Source organism: Misgurnus anguillicaudatus, chromosome 24 (genome assembly GCF_027580225.2).
Source record: "Misgurnus anguillicaudatus chromosome 24, ASM2758022v2, whole genome shotgun sequence".
Lineage (NCBI taxonomy): Eukaryota > Metazoa > Chordata > Actinopteri > Cypriniformes > Cobitidae > Misgurnus > Misgurnus anguillicaudatus.
Window position 1 is genome coordinate 29,377,607 of NC_073360.2, and position 27,848 is coordinate 29,405,454.

The 27,848-nt window shown below is 37.0% G+C and overlaps 1 protein-coding gene across 1 annotated transcript in view; it reads right to left on the reverse strand.

The window, feature by feature from the left end:
- Positions 1-27,848, reverse strand: part of gabbr1a (gamma-aminobutyric acid (GABA) B receptor, 1a) — a 68,138-nt gene that overhangs the window by 27,120 nt on the left and 13,170 nt on the right. The window contains exons 8-15 of the mRNA XM_055197028.2: positions 14,910-15,044; positions 11,098-11,268; positions 10,095-10,196; positions 8,174-8,239; positions 7,316-7,507; positions 5,539-5,784; positions 5,235-5,298; positions 4,020-4,097 (exon numbers count right to left, since the gene is read on the reverse strand). Of these exons, the coding sequence (XP_055053003.1) occupies positions 4,020-4,097; positions 5,235-5,298; positions 5,539-5,784; positions 7,316-7,507; positions 8,174-8,239; positions 10,095-10,196; positions 11,098-11,268; positions 14,910-15,044 (1,054 nt within the window). The remainder of the gene's footprint in view (positions 1-4,019; positions 4,098-5,234; positions 5,299-5,538; positions 5,785-7,315; positions 7,508-8,173; positions 8,240-10,094; positions 10,197-11,097; positions 11,269-14,909; positions 15,045-27,848) is intronic.

Consider the following 27,848-nt stretch of genomic DNA (forward strand, 5'->3'; position numbering starts at 1 on the left):
TAAGGTGTACCTAATAAAGTGGCCGGTGAGTGTATATTGTGTAGGTTAATTTACATTTTATCCAAAGTGACCACAGTGCATTTTATAACATGCTTTGCCTCTTGATAGTTTACATACTGTATGTACAGTACCATTTGACTTTGATCTAAAACTGTGTAGACATCAAACCGAACTGGAACATAAATTTAAGTTGGAACAAAGTTTCTCCTCATTTCAGTCGACCACACACTACTGCAAAAGCTGTTCGTCTCATCTCAAGCTGAACTAGCTCTGGATTTTACAGAAATTTAGATTACCCTACAATCCCGCTCCATCACCATCATGGCCCTCAGCAATGCAAGTAAAGCAGGTTGTTCCAGTGAACGGTTCAAAGCAATTATCGTACACACTTTTGCAAAAAGCATCTGTTGCATGCCAAGTATCCAACCAAACAACCCACAAAATGGGACCTAGAAAGATATGATGGACATTTTATTTAAGACTTGCATCTGTTTAGAGCACTTTGTAATCAAAAACTTTGAAAAACATGAATATATGAAGGTATTTGAGACACTTCTATCACCCCGACAAAGACAGGAAATTACACTGTTCAATCATGTTACTGGCATTCACAATCTTTAGTTATTTACCACATTTTGTCTGTGAGAAAGTTTGCAGCATTGATCTTCACCTTGCAGCCATTCAAAATAAAAGTTGTAGTGCTGCATTATTCGTATAATTTAGGGTAGTCATGTTTTGTAACCGTTGCGGTGCTGGAATCCACTCAATATGATCACAGCATGAATGATTGATTAAAGCCTAAATCAAAAACTAAGCACAAAGCAAGCCTTGCAAAAAATCCATTCTGTATGCATAGGGTCAGAAAATACAGGTTTTGGTATTTATTCTCATTTCCAGGCAGAAAGTCATTTCAGATTAGGGGGCGCTGTGATGCACGCGGCTGATACATTTGGGTTTTATGTACTCACAAGTGACCCAAGTTTAGAGCTCAGATAACACACAATGTTTCTGCTTATCTCATGTTAATTTTGAGTAGCTATAGAGTACTATTACATCCTTCATACAGAGTCGCAGGGTTCCCACACCTTAGTTAACTTTAAATTCAAGAAACTTTCAAGGACTTTCCAAATCCAATACCCTCAAATTCAAGGACTAAATGTGGGGACACATTTCAAGTGAGAGCAAGGTTACCTTTTAAGATACATTGTTACAGTTCCCTTTCGAGGGAACTCGCGCTGCATCACTGCGGTGACACTTTGTGGACACCTCCAGGGGTGAGTGCCTCTGAATGTGTATATCAAATTCAACCAATGGTAAAGGCTTAACGACAAAGACAGGGTGACGCGAGAGCCAGGAAGTATATCGCTATCTAAAATATTGCGAAAGACGTGGTTACAGGGACGCAGGAAGTATGGCAAGGGAGACGAGACGCAGCGTCTCATTCCCTTCTCAGGGAACAACAGTTACATGCGTAATCTGAGACATTTTCATGTGTCAAACACAACTATGCAAAAAAGCATTTTGGTATTCGCATACAGAAGATATAAGCATTTAAAGTGAACAGTTGAGCATGTGTGCTTAAAAAGTCTAGAATTTTTATGATATTATCCTACACTACACAGGGAATAATATGGATTTTTCCCAGAAAACTTCTTGCATAAAATAGATTCAAGCACTTTCAATGACCTTTATCTATGTATGTATATTTTCAAAAACTTCCCAGGGCCCCCCCAGATTCACTAACTTTCAAGGATTTCAAGGACCCGTGGGAACCCTGTTATTTTTATTAGATTCATAAAAGACAGATGAGCTATACTGATTCTTTAAGAATAAACTCGACCCCCTCGAGGCGTACCGCAGGCGGAGCGAGTCATGAGCAAGCAACACATACAAAACATTATCCCACTATCTCTGGATAACTTATGATTCTTTACATGTTCGTGTCGTTTACATTATATGCACTCACACGCCGATTGCCAAAAAAACATATGATGCAGTTTTACGTACCGCTTGCGACTCATGACCCAGTTGGGACCGCCCTATTTCAACAAAATCCAGCGTCAACAAAATCCCCTGCTACCCTGGATAAACAAACTATATTGTTTCCACAATGCTGGGTTCATTGGGAAGCTAAAAAAGCTTACATTTCCCTAACAAACACTTCTCTGGTGACGTTGATTTCGTGTCAGCTCTTGGTTAATGTGTGTGTGCGCTATTCTGGTTAAAGTGCCCATATAAGGACTTCCACTGTACTTCCTGCACTGAAATTGCCCATAAAACATATAAAGCAAGATCGTCAGGTATGAATCTTTCAAGTTCATGTACAAACCCTGGCGAAGTGCATTCGGCACATTGTATTAACTCCTTCCCCGCCAGCCTTTTTTGAAAAGTTGCCCGCCTGAATTTTTTGTGATTTTCACAAAAGTTTCACAAAATGCCTTCCAGGAGAATTTTCTTCTAAAACTATATAAACATACAAATATATCAAATGAAAGAACAGACCCAGAATACTCGGAGAAAGATGAGGAGCCATCCTCGCTCTTAAAGTGCATGATTGTTTCAGGAGCTTTATGTGTGCTGTAATGCCATGCCATTTTCACTACTTCTGCTATACTCTTCATACTTATAGCAGTGTACTTGCATAAACAACATGAGCGAGAAACAAAATGAACATTGATTTTGTTTCGGTTGTGGCCTCTCATCGTTTTTCTTACTGAATTAGTTTATAACGCAGAATGTGCCCTTCAAAGAGAGAAGAATTTAGATATGTTGAATATGCCCTCCCGCCCCACTCAACACCGACCCCACCCCGACATCACCCCCACCCCCTTACCACGCAGACAAACTTTTTTTACACACACACCAATTTTCAACATTAAAGGTTTATCTTTTCAGCAGCTATGCGGTCCGCAGAAAACAGCAAAAATTGTGACATTTTGATGAATGCATGAAATGGTAAAAAGTAGCGCCACCTGGTGGACAAGTATAAAAATTAAAACGTCAAGGCCAGTAGTTCAAAATTATATATTGACATTAAGATATGTATTAGTTTATATTAAGATAAATGGGGGGTCAAAAATTGTAGTTATAATGGTTTTCAATGGGGCATTTTTTGTCCTTAGGAACACATTAGTCGGTTTTTGCGTAGCTTAGCCATTTTAAGCTAATTTAAAAAACTGAAACCAAAATTCTAAAATGTATCAAAAATGATTAACCTTTGGCAAGTTTGGGCAATATTCAATCATCACAGTCAAGATGGTTTAAAAATCAAAATCAAAATGGCACAAAATGTCCCTAGGAACTCTTAAGGGTTTTTTGTTAAAAAAAATTATAAATTGGGAAAGATCCATCTATGGTATTACAGATAACCATAAAAACTCATCAGAAACACATTTTTTTATGCAAAGATAACTCGTCAATGGCGGTGAATGAGTTAACTAAGTCATTATATATTCTTGCATAATTTTATCTTGTTTAAAGAATGCTTAGATAATGTTACTTCGGCTTCAAAGACAAAATATGGATTAAGACAAAGCATATGTCCAAAATCCAATTTCCCATACAGCAGCACAGATTAGATTTTGTGGTTCTTTATAGTTTAAGGTACAAACGACTAAACAAATCAAATCCAAAAATCTGATATTTGTGGCCTTTCCACAATGACTTCTTTCAATGTCATACTAATATGTTGTGCTTTCTTTATTTCTCTGAAAGCATCATTACCCTTTTTTTATTTGATTTCGGCTGCGCCTTCCACAGCTTTCATCAATACCATTTTGTCAATCTAGAAATTCGCTTGAATTTCACAAAGGTCAATGCAACAACAAACAGCACTGCCCTGCTCCCCTGGGCCTGTATGGCCTCCGCTGGCAGAAAGGACGGGGATTGTTTGCGAGCTGGACGAGGCTTTGTCAAGCTAACAGAAATCAATACAAGCCTCAATCTCAATGGACTGAGCGTGGCAGCAAAAAAATTAACAGCGGTGTCTGGCTGAGCGGAGACGGGCGGGTTTCTCTTACCGATCCATTTGTCGTTCGAGTACCAGGACAGGTTGCCTTTTGTGCTGTCGTAGTATCCAATCTTCTTGTAGCTCCCACCTGAAAATGAATGTAAAAAGTTGCTCTTAGCTCAACTTGGTACGCTGGCAAAACCAAGGTGGGCTTGATTTATTTGAAGAAAGTCTGTAAAAATGTATGAAAGCTTATATAAATAATTTTATATGGTCAGTGGTCACTATACCATTGCAAAAAAACAAAAACAAATACTGTACAATTGTTGCACAGTACTTTATATGTACATTTATTTATTTAGCAGATGCTTTTATCCAAAGCAACTAATAGTGCTTTAATATTTTGTCAATGAGCAAACAATAAGTGTAGTCGCTACACTGTTTTTCATAACACAAACAAACCAAAGCTAAAACTAAATCTTGTACATCAGTTTTGCCTTTTTCTATTTGATTTAGGGATGCACCGAATCCAGGATTCGGATTCGGCCGAATACTGGGCTTTTTGACGGGGTTCGGGTTCGGCCGAATCCTAGATTTTTTTTCCACCGAACCGAACCCTAGGCTTGCGCTACGCTGGTCGACGTCACGCGGCCGTTGATTACACACATCGGGTGCTGACGTGGAGATGAGCTTTTCTTTCGGTGAGCCTTAGGGGCTAGACACACCAAAACTTTTAAACGCGGCTGAAAACGCCTTGAGGACGCCAAATGCCAGCTGTTTTTCAGCCGAGCGCTTGGTAGCTGTGATGCTTCAGCTGTGAGCCGGTTGGTTGCTGTGGTAATGTCCCGCCCCTCCTCCATTGTAATTGGACGGCCGTGTGAAAACTGACATTGACGAGCGGAGCTTCTCACTCAAAGTTAAATATAGTTTTCAGTGCGGAGATGCTTGCTTATTGGAAAAACGAGCGTGTCACAACGCATCGCTTTCATTATGCATAGGCTTACCATGGTAATTGTCAAAATAGTTTTCCAACTTGTCATCCTGGCATAATGTACAGTTAAATTTAAATAAAATGAAAAATACACTGCTGTGGACGTTGTATAATTCATTAATGTGTTTTACTGTGTTAATGGAATAAGGATGCAAGTAGGATTCGGTATCGGTTTCGGATTCGGCCGAATCTTAAACAGTGGATTCGGCCGAACCTAAAAAATCTGGATTCGGTGCATCCCTAATTTGATTGTTTATTTATTACAAGCAAAGGACTTTTCAACATCAGAAGTACCTTGCAGTTGCTCTATTAGAGTCCAGGCCATACGAGATCCCTGAGCATCAAACACAACATGACCCTACAAGACACAAAGAGAAGAAAGACGTCAATGTAGGATAAAAACATCTATTCAAAATCAAAATTTTATAAATTGTAAAAACCATTTCATAATTATTGCTTGGATAATAAAAATCTGAAAATGATGCGTGTCTTTAGGAGTTAAAAGATAAAAAGCCATTTTAAAAAAGCATTTATCTCTTCAAGCTCTTTGTCTCATGACAGCTATTTTCTTTGTTTCTTAAAAAGTTATTTAACTCACAGACACTCCTTCAAAGGAGCTGGTGTTGAGTGCTCGGTAAATCTCAGCGGTGATTTCTTTGTTGTTGTAGTTGAAGTCTTCCAGTCCCCAGCCTTTGGCCCTCAAGGGGGCCACAGTTTTATTGAGGGCCAGTGCGAGGGCCCAAACAGCATCATAAGCCAGAGGAGCTTCCTGAAAACCGCCCGTTTCTTCTGGGTTTTTCCCACCCAGACGTGACATCAGCTGTGCCAGGAACTCCTGCGAGGTCTGTGTATGATTTTAATGACACGCTGTTAGAAAATATCTAAAAAAAATTATGGGGCAGTAACCTCTAAAAGCTCCTTAAATGTACCATTCAGGTACAGATATGTATACATTTGGTACCAATATGTACCTTTGAGGTATTAATATGAACTACTAGTACTAGAGATGTCTTTATTAATTTATTCTTTACGCCATTCCAGCATCTATGGCTATATACATGGTGAAAACCGGTTAATCAATACACAAGTTGATCCAGACAAGTTAATTTAAGTTAACTTGCATAATTTTTATTTTTTTAACCATTTTATCTGAGAGTGCATGACACACTCCATTCATGACAATGGTCGAAAAAAATCTCAAATTATTTACTTCAAAGCTGTAGTCCGTAACTTTTGCCTCTCTTTTGCCATCTATGTTTAAAACATAAACTTGCATATTGCTTTACATACTCGTATTTATGTGTATTGAATAAACTGACATTTCCCACAAAATCTCAACCTAAGCAAATCAATATTATAAACCTACAGATATGAATTGGGGTGAGGTAAAGAAAGCATTGATTGTTTGTGCTTACTGACTTTCGTAATTTTTATCCAAACATGTTAAAGGTGCATTGTGTAACTTTTAGAAGCATCTCTTGACAGAAATAAATACTAATATACATAACTATATTATCAGTGGTGTGTAAAGACCTTACATAGTTAACTGTATTGTTTCTATTGCCTTACTGTGCGTTCACAGCGCCACTGGCAAGACCGTCAAAGTGGCCGGAAGTCTTTTATTTTCAATGAGAGCCAGCGTCATGGCATGTCTTGGACAGTATGAGCATTGAGAAAAGTTGAAATCAACTCAACTTTATGGTAATGAGCTATGACGCGGTTCGGTGGCAACCAATCGGAAGGTGGAAACGAACTCCAGAGAATGCATTCATGCGTCATGGCGTCCGCTACTCTTTTTCTGTAGCATCGTTGGCAAAGCAGCCAGAGCGTTTTTTGACGCTTTCGCCAATGGCGGTGTAGAAGTAGTTAGAATGAACCGTTTTTATTAACATAAACCGCAGGTCTCCTTATATGAAGTCGCCATCTTGTTTCTACAGTAGCCTTAAACGAACTGTTCCACAAAGCTCATTTCGACCCTATGTTGTCTTAGACAACAACCTGTTCGTCCTGTAGCGGCCACCGTAGCTTTTCATTGCATTTCAAAATTGAGGTTGGTTGCAATTTGCTTAAAAACCCATACTGGAACTTTAAGTTTTGCAGCTTTTGCTAGGTAAACATGAAAGTCTTGATTTTGTTTTTGGGGTCCACTAAAATATGTTTTTATGCTTGACTTGTATTTTAAATTATTACAGCACCTCTTTTCTCACTCTCTCAAATCCTCTGTTGCAGCTTCTAATCGCAATAAAGCAAAATTCACTCCAAGAAAAGCATGTTTATTCCCATATATCTGTGGTTCTTTAATGACAGTCCAAGAACAGTCCACACATATTGGCTGTATTCATTAGGTTTTCTCTGGTTTATTATGTCTCACTCACCAGGTTGGAAGCACCACGGACGGTCTCTGGGTTCAGCATCACGATTTCAGTGGTGACGTGTCCTTCCACTGCTTCTGTCATGTTCTCCACAGTGCAGTTGATGGCCGGATCTTTGATCTTAAACCAGTTGTCTGCGTACCAGCCGATGAGGAACCACACGTACTTCTTACCGTACAGTTTCTCTTTGAAGACCTGCCAAAGTTAACACCATGTTTTTAGGTATGTTATAAAGTTAAAATCTTCTAAATAACCAAAAGACTAATATCATCACGCTGAAATGATTTAAAGAGCACCTATTTCAGTGCTAAAAAACAACGTTATTTTGTGTGTTTGGTATAATACAATGTGTTCGCGTCGTTTATGGTTAAAAACACATTATTTTCCACATACAGTAAATTTTTGTAGCTCCAGATTTCACTCTCTTCCTGATATGCCCGGATTTGAAAAGTTCTGTGTCCATTGTGATTGGCCTGATACCTCTGACGTCAGCCAGAAATGTGACGCTCCTTACCATGTTTAAAAGATTCGCTCAAAAAACAATGCTGACAGGAGTTAAATTGCTGTCAGTCCAAGCAGGGGAATTATGATAATGTCGGTCTTTACTACATCACCAATCCCAGGAAGTAAACTGTTGCCTACAATCCGTGTGTTTGTTGTCATCCAAGATTTTTTTTTTTACGTTAAAGACGATAACTTGCGTCATCTTTACTTTGGGGTTTAACATTTTGCATATCACTAAAATGTAGTAATACACACTTACACACTAAAGGGAATTTAAAAACATTAATCGGACAATAGGTGCTATTTAAAATACATTGATGACTCGGTTAAAGAAACAAGAGGAGGAGTCATACTTGCCTCGCAAAAAACTTTTCTGGCTTCAGTCTCGTAAAAGAGGCCGACTATGATTCTTGCATCTTGACGCTGGAGATGTGAAAGAGAAAATAGTTAAAAATATATAAATTGCTAAAATAACCTGTTTCAAACAAACTATCCTACATCTGCCACTACATAAACAATCAGTCTCGCACCAAGGCACCTACGCTATTATTGGTTATGACAATTCGCATTTATATTTTGTGGCTAAGAAACACTTATAGCAATATTTTGAACAACCTTTTTGGTAAAAAAAATAACAGTAAAGTGCCGACACTAGACAGAGTGCAAAAATAAGGTGTGATATGTATGTTTATGCTAAATAACCAGCTTTTGCTTCTTTTTGTTTAAACATGGTAGTTAGCAACAATGGAGACAATATTGCTATTAGGTTGGTTTCGATGTTATATAATAAATAACGCCACAAAGTTTATGCTTCTTAAAGGAAAACATCACCGTTTTTCAATATTTTACTATGTTCTTACCTCAGCTTAGATGAATTATTCATACATACCTATCTTTTTTCAATGCGTGCACTTTTAATCTTTGTACAGTGCTTCTTGAATGTGTTAGCATTTAGCCTAGCCCCATTCATTCTTATGGCTCCAAACAAAAGTTTTAATTTGTGCCACCATACTAACTCGTGTAACTACTCATGTAACTGTCTTTAAATAGGGAAAACATGAAACTGTTTGGTGGCTTCTAAATTCATCCCTGTTTGCAGCCATAGGAATGAATAGGGCTACGCTAAATGCTAACACATTCACAACGTGCTGTACAAAGATTATGGGCCCTATTTTAACGATCTGAAACGCAAGTGTCAAGCGCAAAGCGCATCTGACTCTGTGGGCGGATCTTGGGGGATTTACTTTTACGAAAGATTTTCCCGGCGGGAGAAATAACTCTTGCGCCAGGCGCAAATCTATAAGTGGTTGTTCTGAAGTAGGTTCATTATTCATAGGTGTGGTTTGGGCCCACCCTCACCGCTGAAAGGGTTTGGAGGCTTTGAAATCGGCACCTAAGAAACGCAAGCAGTCCAACCCCAAAGTACACTTACAAATCAAGTTCACATACATTAAGGTTTCTTATGAAAACATTTTAATTATTATTTACATAAAATAAACGTAATACAGCCACACAACAACTTATGAAAATATTTTAATCGTTATTTGCATGATAATTTTTTAATGCAGCCACACAATAAATAAAAGCTATCACCACAATGCTCACCACTTTGATTTCCCTTATCTCATGTGTTAATATTTTTTATTGTAACAATTTATGATTTGCAAAAATAACTGTTGCATCTGTGTAGATTAGATAAGCAAAGTGTGTGCGCGTTGTGCACGCTATACATTATGGTCAAGCATGCGCCCTTAAAATAATGAACAACGCGCCACTGACTTTAGACTAGTTTTTTTCTGGTCAGTGGCGCAATTGTTTTTGGAAACTGCAAAATAGCATCAGGATGGTTTGCGCTGGAACACGCCTCCCGCTGTGCGCCGGTGCAAAATACGAATGATACATGCGTCACTGACAAAGTCAATTGCGCTGGGTGCAAGATAGGGCCCTATAAGTGCACACATTGAAAAAAGATAGGTATGTATTAATTTGTCTAAGTTGAGGTAAGAACATAGTAAAATATTGAAAAACGGTGGTGTTTTCCTTTAATCAGATCAAGATTCAATATAATATAACAATATAAAATGCTGTCTAACTACACAACAATAGCTGTCAGTAGCAATCGTGACAGCATGCGAACCGTCACTCGATCTGACGACAGGGACCAAAACTTCAGAGTGTTGATTTATTTCACATAAGATTTTCATGTGCTCTGCTAGCTAGCGAGCTACCCGACACGCGTCGAGCAGAGAGGCTGTTGGTGAATTTTTCATCAAAGCACCTTTAAGTTTTTGACAGCCACTGCGGGATCAGTGAGGAAGCTCTGCCTGACGCTTATCTCAATGCCGGCCTCCTTTACTCGCTCTTCCAAATCGTCCAACGTCTGTGGAGAGAGACAGAGAACAGTGAAACGGCTGGAGTGGCGAGACAGGAGGGATGTTTGTGGAGAGGGATGGGAAGTGGGCACATAAGGGGATAAAAGAACGAATGAAAAGTAGAGCAGAACAAACGGGGGTCATGAGAGGAACGGTCACAGTGCACACCAAATAGACGAAAGAAGGAAAGGTTTGTAAATAAAGGCAATATCAGTGCAGATGGAGATACAGTATGGGGACTATCAATGTCAATAGATGATATGGGAAGACGGTGAACACAGGATGTGTTAACAGAGCTGGAGGGAGAGTAAATGAAAAAAGAGATGAGCTGGTGAGGAGATGAAGGGGAGATCATTAGCCTTGTAGCTCAATACTGAGTCAATTCATGAGAGATTTATGACTTGATCAATATTCCTTGCACCCAACGTGAAGAAAAATGACTTTAGGTCCTTTATCACTAAAGGGAGTATAATCTACCACAATCTTTTTTCCATTTACTCCGAGGCATTTATCTTGCTCTTAAAGGGCCACTACGCTTGATAACACTTCACCGCTTATCTGAACAGTTACTTCGTTTAAAGCAGTGGTTCCTAAACTTTTCAGCATGCGGCCCCCCTTGTGTAGGGTGCATACATTTGCCACACACACACACACACACACACACACACACTTCGGGCCAGATTTACTAACATCATCATTTTGGCGTTAAATAACGACTGTATTTTATCAATAACCTCTTTGCAAAGTCTGTTACATTGTGAATTATTCTCAAAATACAAGTATACTTTTTACAAAGTATGACTATTGGTTTTGGCTAGAAGGTGTTAGTGCAGAAATGCACAATCTTGAGAGCTGGTAACAAATATAGCCCAATGAAAATGATACAGTAGCTGTGCATGCAGGACTGACCGAGGTAAAAACTTCAGTGGTTTGCTGGATGGTGGCGATCTTAGTCCATTTCCACTTCTGGAAGAGCTGAACACGCGTGGGATTGTGCAAAGTTGCTGACGGGTGGGTACGGAAGAAAGTGGGGAAGCGCTGACGGTTAGATAAAGCCGGAGAACTTGAGCCGTACGAGAGCTGGTGAGCAAGAGAGTATTGAAAAGATTTATTCAGCTGTACTGTATGGCTGACCTTTTTGATATTTTTGAAAAGAACAAAACACAAAGCAAAGCAAAATTGCGAATCATAAACTGGAAGAGGGGTAAATGTCAAGCCATTGAAGACAGAGCTTTGTGCAAACCTAAATAAATGAGTCAATCTGTTATTTTATCCAACGCTGACCTGTCAAAACTTAGGAAGGCAAGGGAATGAAAACCAATTTATGCTACAGTCTTTTCTCATGGCAATTCAAATGTATTTTACAAGGTAAGGAATAATTTAAGACGAGCCATTGAATTATAAGAAAATAATGCACACCCAAAGTGATAATGTGGCACAATGTGGCACGGTTACCACAAACATTGCTCTGGTGCCTATTGTCAAGACATTTAAAAGGTTAGGTGTGCGGTTTACAGAAAAATAATCAACAACCATGGAACATTTCTCAGCCAATCAGAATAAAGCATTCAACAGGCCCGTGGTATAATTCGTATTATACCACGGGTCTGTTGAATGCTGTATTTTGATTGGTTGAGAAATGTTCCATGGGTATGCATTATTTTTGATAATCGCACACCTAACCTTTTAAATGTCTTAAAGGATAATTCCGGTATTTAACACTTTGAGTCTCATTTCTGGTTTGTTTTGGATGAGCTGCAGTGTTGGACGCAGAGGTTTTGACAATGGGTCGTGTCTTAACTTTTTGACTCGTTTAGAAGCATCTCTTGACTGCTTCAGAATGGAAGTCAATGACCATGCACAAACATGTCATTAAAACAACACTTAACGTTCATTTTCAAAACTGTGCTACTCACCGAGTAGTTCGTGGTGTTCGTTGATGATTAAAAACAAATATATTGGCGCAATGTATGATTTCAATCCGTGTTATTTGCTATAGTGGAACTATTTGTTCAGATACCTCACAACCGCGTATATACTTCCGCTCTATATTTGAGTCTGAAGCGTTAGCACACTCCCGACCACTTGATGGCGACAACCACTTTGCCGTACAAGGACGCTGAACCGAACTCGGTGTCTAACGTATAGACATTCAAAATCGAGCTCAACTTCAAACCTAAGGCTGGTCACTGAGCCATCAAATATGGGAAAAATTTATTTTGAGAGAAACCGAGCGAAAAAACTACAACCACATGTAAACAGACCCCTTTTCCATTTCCCGGCTGCGGAGTGATATATCAGCGAGCAATGAGTCTTCCAAGAGAAGTCAATGGAATTTTACAAAATGCCAAATAAAACACGACAGAAACTGTATTTCGCTACACAACTTGTTTTTAATCATCAACGAACACCACGAACCACTCGGTGAGTACCACAGTTTTGAAAATGAACGTTAAGTGTTGTTTTAATGACATGTTTGTGCATGGTCAAGACACGACCCATTGTCAAAATTTCAGTGTCCATCACTGTAGTTCATCCAAAACAAACCAGAAATGAGACTCAAAGTGTTAAATACCGGAATTATCCTTTAACAATAGGCACCAGAGCAATGTTTGTGGGAATAATTGACTCCGGTCCTTTGAATTATTTGAAAATATTGCACATCCGCTTCGTGTCATACCGCATTACCACCTTGGGTGTGCATTTTTTTCAAATAATTCAACGGCCCGTTGTCAATTATTCCTTACTTAACTTGTTTGACCACATTCATGCATTTTTTTTTTTTTACAATTTTTGTTTGCCCCAATTATGTTGGGGTTAGGGGTGAGGTTTTGTTTGTGTGTTTTTTAGTGCTGGGCAAAGATTAATCGCAATTAATCGCATACAAAATAAAAGTGATTTTAGCAAAAATATTTTTTGCATAATATATGAGTGTGTGCTGTGTGTAATTATTATGTATATAAATACACACACATTCATCTATGTATTTAAGAAACATTTACATGTGTATATATATTTATTTATATTTTTATATATTCTATATGATATATAAATAAATAAAAAATAATATATAAATAAAAAATTTCTGAAATGAATATATGTATGTGTGTGTGATTAAATATACATAATAATTACATACTGTACACACACACATATATTATGCAAAAAAAAATCACTTTTATTTTGTATGCGATTAATCGCGATTAATCTTTGCCCGGCACTAGTATTTTTATGATAATCGTACGTTTTGGTACGATACACTTCGTACGAATTAATACGAATTAGCCATCTCATAAAATACGCATGAATTCTTGTGAGATGAATTCTGGTTTAAAGTTTGCCAACAGTAATGCAGTTCTCGAAAAAAAAAAATCACTGTATCGTAAGAAATGTCCTTGGAGAGGTGCTTCATTAAAACTAAACTCACTTTTCCAACTTTACTAAATTGCATGCAGTGAATTCTCCGACTTATCTTTTGGACAAGAAAGTAAATTTATCTCATCTGAACACAGTCAGGGTTGAGAACAGTACATTTATAATTCTTTCAAACCTCAGTGGATGGAAATGGAGCACTAGCAAAAACTTACAGTAATTACTTTTCCAAGTTACTGAGAGTATTTCTTCTCTTTTTTTACACATTCTCTTTAAGTTGCCTGTTTTTTTTCTTTCTTCAGTGCATGCTCAATTAACTGATTTTACAAAGTAAATAAGATCAACAAATATCTAAATTATTTGTAACTTGATCGAAAAACTAAATCAGTAAGGTAGTGTGCACACCAAAGCGTTTACGCTGTCGTATGTTTTCAATTACTTCCAATGGAAGCGCCGTGCTTATAAAAATTGCCAGCAGCTGGTGGGTTTTGTTTATGCTGAGCGCAAAGACTTGAAAAATGTTCAACTTTGGGTAAAACACACAGCTCATCAATGTCTCACTCAGCCGTCCAATCACAGTGGAGTAGGGGCGGGACAAACAATCAACCGACGACTGATAAACAAAGCAGAAGTATCGTAGCTGGCAAGTGACTACAAAAGCTGGCAAGCGCCTACAGTCGGTGTTCACCTGCCGTTTTCAGCCATGTTTAAAGGGGACATATAATGAAGATCTGACTTTTTCCATGTTTAAGTGTTTTAATTGGGTCCCTAGTGCTTCTATCAACCTAGAAAATGGAAAAAAGAGTAACTTAGTTTTGGTAATCCATTCTTTGCAAGCATGTGAAAAAATAGCTCATTGAAATTTGGCTCCCTCTGTGATGTCAGAAGGGGAAAATACCGCCCCTTAATCTGCACTATCCAACCACGGCATTCCCATTTAGTGCAGCGATCAGCTCATTTGGATTTTAAAGGACACACCCAAAAAAAATGCACATTTTTGCTCACACCTACAAAGTGGCAATTTTAACGTTATAATAAATTATTAATATGGTATTTTGAGCTAAAACTTTACATGTGTACTCTGGAGACACCAAAGATTTATTTGACATCTTAAGAAAGTCTTGTGAAATGTCCCCTTTAAACGCTTTGGTGTGCACACGCCCTAAACCTGTAAATGTTTGCTTATGTGAATGAAAACATCTAAATTGGTAGATTGAAAGGCCATCTAATAAACTAACATCTGTCAAGAGATGTTTTAACCCCACCATGAAAAAACATATACAATGAGCTGAATCCTATTGTATGAAAAGTAAACTCTTATGATTATCGAGTTTTAAAGGGACACACACCACGATGAGGTTCCACATGCGTGCTGCCTCGGCCACCAGCGTGGAGACGGAGCTGCAGCCCGGCATCAGAACGATCTTTATCGGCTCGGTGTACAGCAGGTCATACAGAAATTTAGTGGCTTCCCCTGGGTCACACTGAAACCAAGAGAGAATACAAAACACAGACTATTATGTATGATAAACAAATGGCACTCAATCTTTAAATGATCAATGGAAAAGTAACATGTCATCTGATGCCCCAGATAAATGCTCCAAATACCGTAGGGTGCACAAGCTGTAGACTTCTAACGTTGCAGCACAAACAACAGGAAGTGATTCACAAATGAGAGGGTGGGTGTTAGCAGATGTATTGTACTGTAATGGTGCTCTTGGTAACATTTAATTACAGGGAAAATCTTAAACCCTTTAACTTTCGATGAAGTTAGAATTAAATGAGATGGTGCTGGATTCATTATGTAAGCCTATTCTGGACACCACGGAAGAAAAATGTGTTCAAGAGCTTGACACCTAAACTGCACACAGGCAGAACTGCAACCCTACATACAAGATCCAAATGTAATCAGTGAGGTGAATGAGGAAAATTGGTCATTTATACTGTGCATATTTCTTATTAAGAATGAAACTGTGCTTTTCATTTAAACTTTTTTAAATAAACTTAAAATCCAGTGTTGGGTGTAACTAGTTATTAAGTAAATATTTACTGTAATTTAAAGGAGCATTTCACCCGTGTCCCTTTAATTACTTCAAAAAGTAAAGTAAGAGATTAGTCTTATTTTCCAGTAATTTAATTACAGTTACTTCTGATGTAATTGAACTAATTACTGTGTATGGACTGTAGATCAATTATATATAATACAGTTGTGGATTTAACATCAAAATGAAAAGTTTAATGTTAAAATGCATGTTTTAATGTATCCTTCTCACTTTAAAGAGACTAAAAGTAGGATTTACCCCCATCTAGTGGTGAAATTGTATTTTGCATTCAAACGAATAGTGCTCTCTAGCACCTCGCTTTTGTTGCAACTACAGTAACCGTTATGTAATCACTGATCTCCTTGTCCGTTTCAGCTGGTTCACGTGTTCTGAATGAAAACGCGTTGGTAGGCTAGCGCTTTTTGTCCCCTCTCTGCTATTATAGTTTATCAATACGGCGGAATGACATGGACACCTCCTTGGACTTACCCGTTCGATGTAAATAAAGAGAAATTCTAAGCTTACAAAGAAAAGTCAGATCACTGGCAGAGGTCATTTGACACCAACGAGGACATACAGTATTTATGAATAAAGACATTGATTTTGATTAATAAAACACTTAATACCTTACTCACTGTCTTTTTAAATACTTTGGTGAGTTAATTAGAATAATGGTAACACTCTCGTTTCCAATTCTCACTATTAACTGGTTGGTTATTAGCATTAAAATTACTGAAATATTGGCTATTTATTCATACTTAACTTTTTCGCCGCTAGCATTTTTCACGATTTTCACAAAAGTTTAATGCCTTTCAGAAAATGCTCCTTTTTAAATATATAAACTAGGGCTGTCAATAGATTAAAAAAATTAATCTAGATTAATCGCATGATTTCATGAGTTAACTGCGATTAATCGCAAATTAATCGCACATTTTTATCCATTCTAAATGTACCCTAATTTAACACTTTTCAGGTTTTTAATATTCTAATCATATATACATATATAGATGCTTTAAATGTATGTTAACAACAGCCTGTTTACATTTTAACAGAATCACCAGCCATTGTTTTGTATATGAATTTTCCTTTCAGAAGATTTTTCTTTCTCCATTTTTGTTTGCTGCTGCATCATTTGTGACCTGTGCTGGCAAGTTGAGTCGGAATTAGCAAATTTTAAAAAAATAGTTGTTCATATTTTGACATTCTCTATTAAAACATAGAACAATGCATGATTTGTTGAAATATAACAAAATATGACAGAACTACACGTGTTTGAAGTTGAAAGAGTCAAATTACCACAAACATTACCACATCAATACCTTAAAATCACTGGTAAAACTAATAGATTTAGCACACACAAAGCAAAAACATCATCAATGTATGTTCAACTTTTTTTCCTTTTGTTTGATTGACATTGAGACAGACTGCTTAAAATCTAAGTGATCTAATATAATGTTAAACATCAGATAGTTTTACCCAACAGTTAACCAAACATTTACTTAAAACATAACAGATTATAGAGCCTACCTGCGTGAATTCTTATCAAAACAGATATTTGTAAAACTGTAATTTTGTGTAGATGTCTATATATCCGGGTCGCGCACTCGCGCGTCTGTGTGCACGCGCTTCAGATATCAGTCAGTCAGCGTGAGGGATCGCTTTTGAGTCTTGTCCCTCTTAATAACTCTTTAACATTAATCAGGTACCGAACTTTATCTCTCTTAATGACTCTTTTAACATCAAGCAAGTCCTGCAGTCTATTTTCTAAGTCATGCATAAAAGCGAAACCAAAATGAATTGAGACCACTGATCTATACACTCTAAAAAAAAAAAGGTTCCACATAGCACCAAAACTGCCGCTCCGGATCGCAACGACAGAAGAACCATCCTTAGTGCCACACAGCACCAGCGAAGAACCAGCGAAGCACCAGCGAAGCACCCGTGCAGAACCACATAGTGCTATGTAGAACCATATGTGGTGCTATATGGCCCCTTTATGGTTCTACACTGGTGCTTCACTGGTGCTTCACTGGTTCTTCACTGGTGCTTCACTGGTTCTTCACCGGTGCTATATGGCACTAAATGGTTCTTCTATCGTTACGATTGAAAGCAACAGTTTTGGTGCTATATAGAACCGTTTGTTTTTTTAGAGTGTATAAATGACTGGATTGCGCATAGAACGCTTGACGTAACTGCGTGAGGTGAAGCCAGCGCAGAGTTCGAGCCGCCATCTTGGTATACCCAACCTGCAGAGAGCGTCATTGACTTCCATTCAAACTCATGATCAAAATTTACCCCCTTTACAGCGTATCAGTTACATAAGGTTAATTTTTAGGATATGTGTACGTTAATTATTTGTTAATTCTGCTGTTATTTGCAATGTTTATGTTTTAATCGGGCAGGATAATGGATTTATAAAAAACCGTTAAGGTGAGTGTGTCTGTTGCATTTGTTAATGACACGGGTATAAATAAAGTTTTGTTTGACATCCAGCTACACTGTGACGGTCGGCGTTATTTCTCTAAATAAGTTTAGGTAACTTGTAAGTTTAGATAACATAATTACAAAACTAGCAAATTATTGCATGCACATACGGTACAAAGCATGATTATTTATTTAGATTTCAGAATGAGCACGTTTATTGTCATTAATACTAAATATGCTGCGGTCTGTCTGCTGATCTGATACTGTAATAAAGATGAATGTATAATAACTGTTTAAAACGCAAAATGTACAACTTTCAGTAAATAACTATTTACATGCTTTGGACGTTTGTGTTATAATAATGTACAGGGTAACTTCACATATAAAAACGAAGACGAGTAAAGTGATGTTTTATCATTAAAATCTGATAACGTCCATTGATTTAATAGAACGTTTGGGTATACCAACATGGCGGCGCGGTGGCTTCACAAGTGTGACGTCATGCGCAATCCAGTCATTTATATAGATCAGTGATTGAGACGCATTTTTGTATTAGATTAAGTATTAGGAGGACGGGAACATTACACCTCTCAGACGTATAAATAAAGATCATATCAGATGTCCAACGAGCATTTAGAGCATTGGATTTGGTAGACGATTTGCTTAATGTTCTTATTTCTATGAAAACCTTTTACTCATTTAGAGAGAGTCACATTTGTCTGCGTCTCTGTTCATTCAACTATGGGCTGGACCAAGGGTCAAACAGAAATTGCGCGTTGCGTTAATCTCCGTTAATAAAATTAGTGGCGTTAAAATGAATTTGCGTTAACGCGTTATTAACGCGTTAATTTTGACAGCCCTAATATAAACATACAATATAAGAATTAAAAGAACAGACTCTCTGCTTTCAAAAATCAGTTTCATCCTACCTTCATGTGTTCTGTTTTTATCACCTCTCAAATATGTGTAGGTTTCATCAAAAACACAAAATTTTGAGCAAAAAGCTGAGATAATTCCATTTTTGTTAAGGACTTTTGATGGAGATCAGATGCAGAGCGATCTTTAAAACATACACGGACATACAGCTGTTTGCCCTAGGGCAATACTTCCGGGTTTTATAAGTTGTGGAATACCGCCATCTGGTGGATAATAGCGGTATTGCAGATTGACGAGATAACTCGGCAATGGCGGGGAAAGAGTTAAAAAGCGTATGCATTAAAAAACATAGGTATGTATGAATTTGTCTAAGTTGAGGTTAGAACATAGTAAAATATTGAAAAACGATGGTGTTTTCCTTTAAAATATATTTTTTATTTGTATTATTTGTCGGAGCCGATGGTGTAGACATGTAATGCTTTTGCACTTTTGGCGACCCGAGTTCGATTCGGTCATTTGTCGATCCCATAACCTTCTCTCCACCCTGTACTTTCCTGTCCTCTCCGTAAAGGTGCAGTGTGTAAATTCTAGTGGCATCTAGTGGTGAGGTTGCGAATTGCAACCAATGGCTCAGTTAACTGCTCACCTCTCGCTTTTAAAACGCATAGAGAAGCTACGTTAGCCGCCACCAGACAAATATGTCATCTTCGGAGACAGCTTCGTAAAAAAAGTTTGTCAGTTAAGGCAGGGCTCGAAATTGCGACCATTTTGGTCGCATATGCGACCGAAATTTAATCTGTGCGACCTTAAATATATTTGGGAGCATTTGTGTGACTGCCCATTTTGTTGTGACGCGAGTTGATTGTGATCCTGCGTGCTGGCCCTGTCCCAGGTTCAGTGTTCTCTCCAACGATACATAACCAATCAAATTTCACCATTAAGTTCTTGCGTTTAATGAAGACCGCAGATTGGCTAATATGAGCGTCAGTCATTCCTTGTTTCAGTGAAGCGCGGAAATGTGAAAAGACGAACGCGTCGCGAGCATGACGAGAGCGAGCCGATTACTGTACAGCCAAGGTTATTACTGTATTTTTTGACGACGATCGGGATTCAAATGTAACTCCACCACTGGAAAATACGAGTTGACGTTAAACCTTTCAGAGAGAGTGGCTTAAAGATTTCGAGTGTCTCCGCTATGGAAATGTAACTTACTGTGTTTACTGTAAATCCTGTAAAACGGCGTTAATGGCGGAATCAAAACATTTTAAGCGCCAGACGTACCTTGCTTAAACATGGCGAAAGTGCCAAAAACACAAGACGTGTGATGACAAATGTGTTTATTATTGATGGAGACACCGACCTGTCTGTCAGTGTGTTTAATGGTGTATGTGCGCATGCTCTGGTGAATGGACATCCGACAAACATCCTTGTGGTCCATGTTGCTGTGGAATACGACAATGCTGATGGTATGTTTTTTTTTTTTTTAAACATTGCCTATTTAGTAGAAAAAGCATCCTGGTAATGCATTATCAATACCAATATATATTAGCCTTCTATATTAGGGTCACTTTTGTAATGTCACACAATTAATCAGTGTTTTACGTGTTTGCTAGATTTTCTATGTAATCTTAATCATGTTACCTGTAATTGTTAAATTATTATTGCTGCTATACTATTTCAACAGCATTTGGGTATTAATTTAGGAATTTATGCAGCAAAAAATAAAATAAAATAAAATAGAAGACCAACTTTTAAATGCTGGCCATAGGATGTGTAAAGCCCGGTGGTGGTGTTTTATTTTTAATAAAATAAATCTATTAACATTTACATTGTAGTTGTGGTACTTTTTAATTGTTGGATGGATGCGCCTAAATTTTTGCTGGTGCTCCTAACTCTTTAAAGTTGGGAGCACCAGTGCTACCAAATAAAAAAGTTAATTTTGAGCCCTGCGTTAAGGGATTCTGTAGAAACATGGCGGCACAAAATGGCGACTTCCATGTAAGGGGACCCTCGGTGTATGTAGATAAAAATGTCTCATTCTAAGGTAATAAAAACATATGGGTCAGTAGCGGAGTGGCCATCGGGAGAGTCGGGACATTTCCCGGTGGGCCGGTAGTGTTTTGAGGCTGCGAGGGCCGGTCTGATAATGGTTAATAGTTATACATTGCAAGTTATTTAGCAACCTCGTCTGGCGGCCTGATGTGCGGTCAAACTGTGCAGCCTCTTTGCTCAATACAGTAGGCTATTTAAAATGCTCAACCTGTTCGCCAGGTCCAACCATTTTTAGGATTTTAAAAAAATATAGGGGGATTATTGAACGGCCCCTCTCCAAATTGCATAGCCTGTCGGCCTTTGATGTGAAAAGCCGCGTCGCCGAATACCTGTTTATTTGAGGTCGGATTGATCCATTAAGCGGAGACTATTTGATAGAAAGTGTGGATTAAGGATGTTTAAAATCTCTAGCCTGGTGGTCAGTACTTGAATTGATAAAATCAGCACATTTGCAAAGGTTTATCTCTATATGGCTATATCATAAATAAAATTTAGAAGGGTAACTTTGCAGTATCACATTTATATTTCCTACTATTAGATTTCTATTAGATTTCCATATTAATAGACGAGAGTATTCAACTGAAATATATAAATATCCTCACAACATTATTATTTCTCAAAACTTTGACAAAAATTATTTTCAAATGAACTGTATTCTTACAGTTATTCAAAGATGCACACATTATTCCGGATATGATTTGAATATTAGACGAGATAATATAACGGCAATGAACGTCTCATATGCCATTTAATATCCACATATAAATTAACATTACAGCATAATGAAATGAATAAAAAGACAAGGAAGCAGGATTAGCATGTAAATTGTATTATTATTAGCGGAAAAAAGCAATATTACTGAAATAAACTCTGAGGTAATGCGCCAAACACGTTAAAACAAATAAGCAATAACAGTGGAAAAAACCTTATTATCTCTCAAAACTTTATATGACAAAATTATATTTAAAGGAAATATTCTTACAGTTATTCAAAGATGCACAAATTATTCCATATTACTCCGTTTATGAGCACATTCATCTCTGGTCTCGCTCTGTTATGTAATAGCTGGTGCGCATCTCCGTCTTTCAACCAGGTATCATTTTGTATAGTTACTCATTTAGGAAAATTAGCCATGATTTAATGATTTTATTAATATTATGAAAATTTTTGTTTTTTTTTGGCAAATTGATTACGATTTGTATTACCCTAGTTTTACTACAAATAGGCTACGAGACATTTTTTTTTACCACGGAGGGCCGGTGGTATACGAAATTTCCCGGTAGATTTTTTAGTCCCACTCCGCCCCTGATATGGGTTCATTATAAAAAGTCTTTACACACCCCTGATAATGTGGTTTTGTTTATTATTTTGCATTTCTGTCAAGAGATTGTTATAAAAATTACACACTGCACCTTTAATCACTGTCAAATAAAGGCAAAAATGGCCAAAATATATATAACTTTAAAAAAATGTATTGATTACTGCTTTTCTTATTTATTTTTTCCTATTACGTTTATAAGCAATTATGCTGACAGAGGTAAAGTGACCATCTACAAATATTTCTTACCAGTCATAAAACTATGTTTGCATTAATTTTACTCCAAATATATTTTGCTATTATAAAATAGGACCTTTTTACTGTTTTTCCTATTACTTCCTATTACTTTTATAATTAAATTCACTGATTGAGGAAAATTGTCGATCTATTAATTTTCTTTCCAGCCATAAAACTGTATTTTTCATTAGATGTTAAATTTTCGTTGCAAATGTGTAAACAGCACAGGTAAATGTGACACATTTGTAAACAGGATCCTCTCAGAAAAAAGATACAAACGCTGCCACTGGGGCGGTACCCTTTCAAACAGTACACCTTTGTACCTAAAGAGTGCATATTGGCACCTCAATCGGTACCAAATGTATACATCTGTGTACCTAAATGGTACATAATAGTCCTTTTCAAAGTGAACCATTCCAGTGACAGCTTTTGTACCTTTTTTCTAGAAGTGCAATGAATCATCCCTTTTCCCAAATTACCATGAAATTTTGGGCTCTAGATACATCTCAACTACCTCCTCTAACATAATCTATGATTTTTGTCAGCCACAGCACAGTTGTATGTGTTACTTAGGCTTAGCAATTCGTTCATATATTTAACCTTGAATATGATAACAATAAAAGTGATGCTTGAATTAGCATACACCCCTAACTAATCCACATAAAATGTGTCAGATTATACCCATCACATCAATCTCTAAACTTTTAAAAGAGCCACATGTGGGTTTTCTAGCTTTCCTCGACATCTCTGGGGAGTCGAGATGTAGATTTACATAATGACATCCCTACCCAAACCTTTCCCTAACCCCAATGCCAGGCGACAACTGTTTAATTTCGCGTACCTAATAGTATTGAAGTCCCCAGTTCGTCAAAAAATGACGCGAAAGGTATACCCTCCGCGTCAACGTGTTGACGCGTGGTCGGGTGTCGTCAAGTGTTGACGCCATGGGTGTGAGACCGTGTTAAGATGTTTTATTCTGAACACGAGCTCGGTGCAGCCGCCATCTAAAGCAACTGAAGATATTTGACGTGAGGAAAGCATCTGTGTTTTTCAAGTCCCCAGGGCTGAAGGTTATGCAGGTTTCAGGACTTGAATATTGAGTGCAAGCACACAACCGCCTTCTCTCACATGACAATTGCTTGTTATTTCGGAGGGTAAACGGCTATAAATGCTATATGAAATATACATCTTAGGTAATGACGGAGGTGTGTTTCTTAATGTTGACAGTGTTGAATACTGAAGGGAAGAATTCACTAAGAACAAACTGAATATTTGCATGAGCTGTCTGCACAGTTTTAGCACCATATTCATAAAAGCAATTATGCAAATTCAGTAACAGTCGAAACGCAAACTGCTGCCATTAACAATAAAAAAATGCACATAAACTTCAAAGTCTGTTTTAGCATGATGTTAAATGCGGAAGCAAATGGAGTTTTATAAACAGGCCGTAATCTGTAATAAACGAAATTTACATAAACTTTAGTTTTTTGCACCGTATGCGACATTTGTGAAAAAGTCATAAAATGAGATTTATGAAAAGTGAGCACAAGATGACAATAATTGCGTGTGTTGCCTGCCAGAGCACTTTGTAGCTCAAAATGACTTTGTTTACTATAGATGCTCAAATACTAAATGTCTAATTCCAGCAAAGCAAAACACGTACAAGCCTTCCCATGACTCAGACTGTGAATGAGCTGTTATCCGCCGTTCTGCCTTTTATTAACTTACAAATGTTGGTTTGTTATTTCGGAGCCGCGTGTCTCCAAAACCCTGACGAGGATGAATAAAGCATGCGTTTGGATATGGAAATCCGTCTCGTTACAATCTGGATACAACAGATGCCAATTAAAACGTGGAAAGCACAAGTGTATCATCAGGACATCAATCTCTCTCTCTCCTCTCTCTCTCTATCTCTGTCCTGCTCTATCACGGTTAATAATTGATCAAAGTTTGCAGGGTGAGCTTTGATATAACCATGGCAACAGTCTGGAGAGGTTGAGCGTATCTGTGCAAAGGGGGTCCTTGTAAATATCTGCGCTAACACACATAAACACAAAAGCTGGACTACAAGTTATGGCAAGCTTTGTCTGTTCTTGCTGGTGAGCTTGTGATAGCTTAAACAGCGATCGGAATTGAGTTTAGAAAAAGTAACTCACTTGTATTATAGTTCGCTCACAATATCGCACATGCGTCAGTTTGTGGTTGTACACTGTCAGAAAAAATAGTTAAAAAGGTCCCTATAGCTGTCATTGGGGCTTTACACTTTCAAAAAAAGTACACATTTGCATCTAAAGAATGCATATTAGTACCTTAAAGATACATATTGGTTAGAAAGAAAAATAAGTAAATAAATAATAAATAAATATATATATATATATATATATATATATATATATATATATATATATATATATATATATATATATATATATATATATATATATATATATATATATATATATTTATTTACTTACTTATTTACTTATTTGTCTTGTATTACCATACTGACAGTCTTGTATTACCATAGTTTCTGCCTTGAGTGATTTGGACTTTGTCTGCTATTTTTTCTGTACTTTTTTGCGAAATCATATCTATTTTAACCAAAGCATCTCTTTTAGTAAGGGAGAGAAGAGCAATAGCTCATTTGCATTGCAAGGTATACACACACAAAACAGTGCGTTTTTGCTCCCACCCAAATAGGGTCACTTTGGACATGCTGAGACTTCACAGACACATATATTACATATTGTAAATATGGGCATAATATGTGGCCTTTAAGTTTTGATAAGCAAGTGTTGGGGAAAGTTACTTTTAAAAGTAAAGCATTACAATATTAAGTTACTCCCTAAAAAAGTAACTAATAGCGTTACTTAGTTAATTTTCATGGAAAGAAAACTTGAGCTACTTTCAGGGCCGGCGTCAAGGGGGGGCATTCGCGGGCCGTGCCCCCCCAAACAGGTTGTTGTGCCCCCCTACACAGTTTTTGATTAATTAAGTATATATCAAGAATAATTCAAATAAATTAAACATTGAATGTTTCATGACTTTTAATGTAATAAAAATGAGGAAAATATAGTTGATATATGTTTTCTTTAATTAAAATAGACCAGTTTCTCTGACAACACAAAATGTAGTTTGTAATTTAGTACCTCAATTACTTTTTTTAAATAACATGCAAACAAACTTATTTCCCAAAAGAGAAACTTTTGAAATACAAGGCATCTGACAAAATTTGATAAAAATTTATATTTGCTCTGCAGACAGAATATGGCATGGTTTATAATAACCCTCATTTATGAAATAAATATTTATTAAAAGTCAAACTAAATTGGGAATTTGGGGGGTCACTTTCATATTTATTTTTGCGAAAACATTGCTCTGCGTGATAATTGGTTGTTTGAGAGAGATTAATAAAATTCCCCAACATGCCTGAGGTTCTTTGAACAGTAATTAAATGCAAAACCCACATCCAATTTGATTTTCTCTCTCTGTAATTACATTTCTGACACCAGAAGCATTTTGATTAAAATCTCATCCAGGTATGAAGTACTCCCCGATTGAGAAGAAACGCTGAAAATATCTGCCAGCTTAAATGTCAATGATGCTTAATACTTCACACTTCTTCTGTCTTCACGATACGCTAACACATGACATACGTACACTGTCGACACTGGACCTCTACAATATTGCGGTTTGCACTTGCAATATGGCTCAAATTTTCATTAAAATTATTACAATTAAGAGATAACATCAAAGGTGATAGGATGACATTTCTAGATATTAGATATTTTCATCCGACTGTGAATTATTTTAGAAGCATTTGTGGAATACAATAAGCCTTGTTTTTAACGAATATATGAAGAGCTCAAATGTAAAAGTCACCGCTAGCCGCCTTATTCAGAAATGACAAGGACTTTTTTAGAAGTGGACATTTTTGCCAAAAAAAGCTTGCGTGTATTTAAAGGGTTTTGCAGCGAAAGATACCAATGAAATGACTAAAGTGGCATTTGTGAAAATAAAGCATTTCAATTACTGACTTCATTGCCATTAAAGTGAAATTACTCAACCTAAACATAAGAGCCTGATAAAAATGATGATTTACAAGAAAATAGGGCTGACACACTTAGAGGGTTTTGCATCGTAACTCTTCATATCCTGAATAAAATAAATTTCATACCCCACTGCACAAAATAGTAGGTTATTTTCAAGCCAGGTTTGCATGGGTCAAAAAGAGACAAACCCAGCCGTTAGCTTAAATGAACACAAAATACGTAAAAGTACAACCCAACAGCTTGGGTTCGTCTGTTTTTGACCCAACACTGGGTTAAAAAAATAACACAAATTCTTTTTACTATTTTTTTTAACAAAAAGCTATTTAATTTCTTTATAGGTCTAAGCTTGAAAAGAAAAAAAAATGTTTAGTTACAATATAAACTAATAATTTATGCTCATACTAGCTGTCAGAAATCCTATACAATACACTGAAAAATGATTCATTGAATTTAATCAATTTTTTTAAGGTAAGTGGTTGCATCCATTAATTTAAGCTACATTTAAACAAAAAAGATTAGTAACGTAAAATAAAATCTAAAACTTTTGTTTAAATGTAGCTTAAATAAATTGATTGCAACCACTTACCTTAATAAAAATTATTAAGTTCAATGAATCATTTTTTTCATATATACAGTAGAAATATGGAATCACAAAATGCAGATTAATGATCTAACTGCAAATTATTATCATGTAATACAGGTTGTATGTCTAAATATTGCTCTGACTAAGTGGCCAGACAGTTCCTCTATATTATTTTCTCTCCACTCCTTTTCTCTCATGCAAGAATCTGCAAAAGCACCTCCTTATCTTTAAAAGATCTACAGGGATGCAAGTTTGTTTGAACTGTGGTTTCACTGGTGGCTGTTGCCATGCCAACCTTCCTCTCCGATTCTTCCTCTATACCGGGTGCGATTGCAAAGCAGAGTGCGGTTCACCAATCCCAACTATGATACAACACATTTCTGTCCAGTTTGAGCAATTTTTAACTGTTTCCTCAACTGTATGAGGTGCCCACACCTGTCACAAAACATTAAGGAACTGAACCGGGACACTATGAACTTTGGAAAGTGCTAAATACTCAATTTATGTTATACTCAAATAAATGTATAGAGGGATTTAACCACCTCTGACATTTGTGAAGATATAAAATATTTAATGGTGTAACAGCACTGATGAAAATTATATGTTATCGGGCCAAACAACTTTTGGAGTAAATAAGGTTTTGGAGAAATTTCCTCTTTAGAGGTGCAAATTACAGTTAATTCATTTTAATTTTTAAAGCTAAT